At 56.2% G+C, this 5,854-nt stretch overlaps 1 protein-coding gene across 10 annotated transcripts; it reads right to left on the bottom strand.

Annotated features, from left to right (window-relative positions):
* Positions 1 to 264: 264 nt before the first annotated feature.
* EOLA1 (endothelium and lymphocyte associated ASCH domain 1) lies at positions 265 to 5,605 on the bottom strand. Of its 10 annotated transcripts, none has more exons than XM_090264873.1 (5): positions 5,512 to 5,605; positions 4,190 to 4,243; positions 3,287 to 3,444; positions 1,457 to 1,739; positions 265 to 612 (listed from the first exon to the last, which is right to left on the bottom strand). In XM_090264873.1, the coding sequence occupies exons 4-5, from the start codon at positions 1,707 to 1,709 to the stop codon at positions 371 to 373; spliced, it is 495 nt and encodes a 164-aa protein (XP_090120999.1). In that variant the 5' UTR covers positions 1,710 to 1,739; positions 3,287 to 3,444; positions 4,190 to 4,243; positions 5,512 to 5,605; the 3' UTR covers positions 265 to 370. The 10 variants fall into 10 exon arrangements, with proteins under 10 accessions (XP_090120999.1, XP_090120998.1, XP_090121000.1 ...); XM_090264872.1 differs by lacking the exon at positions 5,512 to 5,605 and adding an exon at positions 5,302 to 5,497; XM_090264874.1 differs by lacking the exon at positions 5,512 to 5,605 and adding an exon at positions 4,799 to 5,266.
* Positions 5,606 to 5,854: the final 249 nt, after the last annotated feature.

The following is a 5,854-nucleotide window of genomic DNA, read 5'->3' as shown; positions in this document are numbered from 1 at the left end:
GCTGCAGAAGCGTTCTATGAGTTTGACCAGAACAAAGAGAGGAGAAAACATGTAAGGGAGCCCTGAACACTAACCAGTTCTCTTAAAACACATTTCTTCATATGACCGAGGAATGAGCAGGACCTAAGTGAGTGACACCAAGATATTTAGTGGCAGCTTTCCCATTTTCCTAAAGGTCAAAGTCCTTGAGAGTGTCCATGAGCCCAGAGAGGCACCTCCCGAGGAAACTCCACCGTATCTGAGCGCAGAAGGCTGTTTACATGAACAGCAGGTGGTGGGCAGCGCTCTCCACTGTGGTGCCAATTCAGATTGAGCGTGATCTGTGTCCTTGCCATGATGGCATGTTCATGGTCATGAGACAGCTGGTTGCTCAGTAACCTCCCTCTGAGGAGTCCTCCTGCCCCGAGGGGATCAGGTGTTCTGGGATGTCCACCTGAAAGACATCCTTTCCACCTTTCCTGGGTATGGGCTCCAGTAACCACCTGGGGTTTGAAAGTGCAGTCAGGTACTTCTGCTTCAGGTTGGTCAGTACAGCTTGATTTTCTAGCTGCAAAAGGTCATCAGGAGCTAAGTTTTCTGGGCACTGCAAAGTTTCCCCAATGTCAACGAGACCTGTACACCAAGAGAGAAGCACAGAGATGTTTTTCCTTCCATAAGCCAAGGCCTGCCTGTGAGAAAAAATGGTTATTCAAAGTTAAACCAGTAGCAACTAAGCGGGTATCACCAAATGGACATGGAGTGAACTGGGCCCCCCTCACTGAGCACTTGTGATGTGTCCAACTCTGTTCAGGGGGATTCTGGGTGATGCCAGGGCAGAGAGAGACATGAAGAGGACAGGCCCTTGTCCTCAACAAGTCCATTCAGAAATGGGCATGTCCCAGCCAGACTGCTGAGGACAGCACATACAGGACAGAAGGGCCACGGCTGCTGTGGGGAACCCACAGCCCCATCAGGTAGGTCCCAAGCACTTCACCAGGTGAAAGGAGCTGATGCGGGGCGTCAACCCCTGAGGGCTGAGGGAACTTGCTCAGGTGCCTATGGACAGCGGGGGTGGGGCAAGTGTGTGAAGCCTGAGTCTGGAGGTCACCCAACCCTCTCTGTGTGCTGTGCAGCCTCTCGTGGCCTGACACACACATGCGCACACGTACATACACAAACACACATGTGTACACACAGGCAGCACCACACACAGCCTTGGACTGGTCCCTGCCTCTCAGACCACCACTGAGAACTAAGCCCCAGAGTGGACACAAAGGTTCACCCAAGGTCGTGGAAACTTGTCCCGCAGATGCCCAGCCCAGGGCCCCCTGCTGCCCCTTTGAAGGTGTGCTGCTTAAAGAAACCACAGCCCCACCCAAGCAAGCTCAAAAGAAAAAAAGCCCCAAGACTCCTGAGCAAGGTCCTGGCGGTGCCCTTGGAGGTGTCTGAGCAGTGCTCGGGGGGTGTTGCCACTTGCCAGCTATCACTCCACGGCCATACTTCTCCCCTTCCCGAAGCAAGGCCTGAATCTGAGCGGGGTTCCTCCCCAGCCTCTGCAGCAGCAGTTCCCTCCAGACGGCATCTTCCCAGTCCCTGTGGGCAATGTGGATGGCGATGGTACAGTGCCGGTGGCTGCTCAGCAAGGGACGCCAACGAGTCTCCAGGGTCTTGACCCCATTTAAGACAAAACCGGCATAAGGCTGCCGGAAGGAGAGGCAGCAGAACTTCATCTCCCCAGAGATCCGTGGGCCTCACGTGGCCTGTGGAAACACGGAAGTACCAATGTCAATAAGCATCATGCACCAGCCCTCCAAGCTCATGGCCTGTGGGCTGACCCCCACCCAGTGTCCCCTGGGCACCCAGGAACCCCACCGACAGGGACGGTGGTGGAGCATAGCGTCAGCTCCTTCTTCCTCTCACCACACACTCAGCTGACAGGCCCAAGGGAAGGGGCTGGCAATGGGGATGCCTCATGCACAAAACGGAGTCTTTGGGGAGCTCAAGGAGGAGGGTGGGGACAGCTACAGAAAGGCAGTCAGGACAGGGTGTGGTGGGTTCTACAAAGGAGGTCACTGAGGTTAGGGGAGCACAGAGATGGGAGGAAAGCACCTTCGGCTTCACCCTGGGTGGGTCGGTTCTAGTCCTCTCCCAGCAGTGACCATCCTGCGCTTTGCTTCTTCTCCCCACCCACCCCAACACTCTCAGCTCCCTGGCCCTGCCAGCCCCAAGGCACTGCATGCAGGTCCCCAAGCACCCCGGTCCCTCCCCCAGGGCTGCTGAGTGCAAATCCTTCAGATCCAACCTCAGGTGGACCCTGGGGACACAATGTGATCTCAGATAATCCTGTCAGGTGTCTCCTCTGGACCCCTTTGGGTGTCACCCTCCTCCATCCCCTTGCTACCTCACTGCTATCCACTGTCAGCAGACACCCCTTGCCCCCACCCGAGCTTAGAGAAATGAATAACAGGAGCAAGAACAACTGGCACCAGTACGCACGGCCCGACCCCATGCCTGGCCCTGGGATGAGCATGATCCACAGATCCTAGAACTCAATCCTCAAATAACTGGATAGGGGAAGCGCCACTGTCACCCCGTTCTACAGTTAAGGTGGCACCTAGGGATGAATAGAAGGCCCACGGTCACTGAGAACCTGACTGCATGATCCCCTGTCCTTGCCTCCTTTCCTTGTACCTGGGGAAGGGGTCCTTCCTCCTCACTGGAGGACAGAGCTGTGCCGTGGGAGGAGCCAAGCCCCGAGCCGGAGACTCAGCAGGGTCATAGTACCTGGCGGAGCCTCATTCTCCAAGGGGCTGTGAGTACCTGGCACCTTCCTAATAGGACAGTCCCAAACGGCAGCTACCCATCATCATCACAGGGCCTGAGCCTCGGCTCTGCCCTCCACCCACAAGCACCCCCACTCTCATTTGTCTCTACCCTCGGGTCTTTAAAGGACATAAACCTCACCTCAGCTATTATGTCCTCGTGTTTATGAAAACACACCCACTCTCAAAGGCAAAGCCTAGAGGGCAAAGCTGACTCATGTTGACTCCCTTCCCAAACCACTGTCCTGCCAATCCCTGTGCGCAGCTCCTCCACCTTCCCTCCCTTTTTCTGGCTGGGCCCCCTACCCCTGTGCTCCGGACCCCGCCCCTCTTGCTCACTCAAGGACCTTGCTCCTGTGACCTTATCCATTAAGAAAAGCGCTTTACAGAGGTAATCAAGTTAAAACGAGACCCTCATCCAATGACTCGTGTCCTCACCTAAAAGGGGGAACTTACAGACAGACATGCATGCAGGAGAATAATACCTTGTGAAGACCAAGGCCGAGATCTACTAGCCAGGGGATTCCAAAGCTTGCCTGCAAACCACCAGAACCTTGGAGACGAGGATGGACAGATTCTCTCACAGTCCTCAGAAGAGGTAAACTCGGCCAACACCTCGATCTCAGACTTCCAGCCTCTGCAACTGTGAGACAATACCTATCTGTTGTTTAAGCCACTCAGGCTGTGGCTCTTTGATGCGACGACCAGATGGACAAATGGCTACAGAGGCACAGGCTCTTTCCCGCGCATCCCCACAGGGTAGAGAATGATTTCGCCATTGGCAGCACCTCAAGCACATCCCTTCACGTCCGTACATTTTCTTCTATCCTATTTTTTGGCTGCCCCTTGATTTACTGAGTTTCCCCTACTGATGAAGAGTCACAGGCTGCTTTGCACTTCCTGCCACTATAAAGGACACTAACACAAACACTCATTGACTGAAGACTTGTTAGGAGAATGCTTGGGTCACATGCATGCACATCTGAAATGGTGACACATGCCAGCAAACGGCCTTCCACCGAAGCTCACCCGTGTATGCTCTACCAACCATGAGCCTGGTGCCGTTTCCTCACACACTTGTCGGCCCTCAGCATCATCACTGTGCTTAACTTTTTCCCACCTGACGTTTGACAAGGGGTTGCCCTAGTCATTGGGATTGGGTTACTTATGACAGAGGCTGGATGTCCCCCTGTGGTCCGGCCATTTCTATTTCTTCCACTGGTGCATATGCCTAGTTTCCGCCATTGAGTTTCTTGGCCCTTTTCTCATCAACCCCACAAAATCACAAGGAGACCTGAAGTGTGCGGGTGGCTTCCCCAAGGAGAACTGAGATAACTGTAAAGGCATGAAGGGGGCTGTGGGCCCTCCTGCCACACAATGCAGAGTACCTGCTTTGTGGCCTGAGGAAGAAACACTCTTCCACGTTGTCTCTGCTTCTTCATCTGCCCAAGGACAAGGGGGATAACGAGAAAAGGTCATTAGGGACAAGACAGCAATGTTGGCTAATATACCAAAACAGTCTTCTACTCAGCAGGGATTGGAAACCACCAGGAAGGAGGAGGTTCCAACTGTTGGGAAACACATGTGGCCCCTCACTCACGGTTTGGTTCTGCTAATCATGGCAGTGGCTCTCTCCTCCCCTGCCTGGTCAGGGACCACATGGATGGCCCAACCAGCAGCACAGAAAATCATTTCATGTTCTTACAGCCCAGCAGACCCCGCATGCAAGAGGACTAAAATCTCACCTCCCCTTACATTATCACATGGGGAGAATTTGGGGACCCTACAATCCCGTTTCCCTCAATGTAATTCTGGGTAGGCCCCTCTGGGAGGAGTGTCATGGGCAACCAGCTCTGCACCACACAGCCTGGGGCCTGGGTGCGGTGGTGAAAGCCTAAGGGCCAAGCAAGAAGCAGAGAGGGCAGACCACTGCGTGTGGACCAGTTACACTAGCGTTTCCACGCGCAGAGGCCCGTCGCTGGCCCACACACACTTACAAGTATGGTGGGCAAGTGAATATAGCCAGAGAAAGAGACAAAAAATCGCGGTCTTGGCGGCGGTGGGAGTGTCCCCAGCAGCACAGGACGGGAAACCCCAACCCTGAAGTACTGTCCTTCGGAGGGCCCAGCAGGCCGGCAGGCGCAGAGAGTGTCCTGGCTCCCTTCTGGCGAGGCAGGTCTCCTGGCCTCACTGGCCACGCAAGTCGCGACGCTCTGGGCTGACCCAGCTGAGGCCACCACGCAGGACAGTCCTCCGCCTCCCCGCGGCCCTGCGAGACTGCCAGCGCTGAAATGACCGCCTCGCAAGCCCGGACGAGGAGAGGACTCCGGGACGGGACGCGGACACATCACAGAGCGCCAGGCCCGCGCCGTGCATGCGCCTCAGCCTCCCCAAGACCGGTGAGAGGTGACAGCCGCTGGCGTTGTTAACCACCCTGGCCTAGCAGATACATAAACCCCTTTTTTGCTGGGCTTACAAAAGCACATAGGCACGTACAAACCTAAACAGCACGCCCGAACGCAGCAGGACGCAGGCACAAACTCAACACCAGGCCCTGACGCAGCAGCACGCCGGGGCGCAGCGGCGCGCATGCCCGGTCTCAGCAAGCGCAGGGCTGGCACGCAGAGGAACAGCCGGGGAGTGACTTCAAGACGCACATAAGTACACCCGCACGCAGCCCACGTTTGCTAGGAGACATTGTTGGACTCACGGGACACTGAGGCTCCCAAGATGACCAGGGCAGGACCGCGCCCCAAGACCAGTGGCGAGGAAGAGAGGAGCAGGGCAACATGCTGTGGGGTGGGGTGGGGCGAGAAAGGGGCGGGACTAGGCAAATCAAGGGGACGGGACTAGGCGGGGAGTATCTGGGTGCGACACATGGAAAAGAGGCAGGGCGCGTAGCTGGGAGCGGAACTGTGAGAACGCGGGGGCAGAGGCTGCGGGTGGGGTTGGCGGAGCCCTGAGAAACAGCTCTTGAGGAGCTGGAGGGCGGAGCTGTGAAAAACCTGGTGGAGGAGATCTGCGGCAGGGGGTGGAGGCGGCAGAGCAAGCGG

Source organism: Furipterus horrens, unplaced genomic scaffold (genome assembly GCF_987537825.1).
Source record: "Furipterus horrens unplaced genomic scaffold, mFurHor1.1.pri manual_scaffold_17, whole genome shotgun sequence".
NCBI classification, from domain to species: domain Eukaryota; kingdom Metazoa; phylum Chordata; class Mammalia; order Chiroptera; family Furipteridae; genus Furipterus; species Furipterus horrens.
This window is presented reverse-complemented; position numbering and strand designations above follow the sequence as displayed.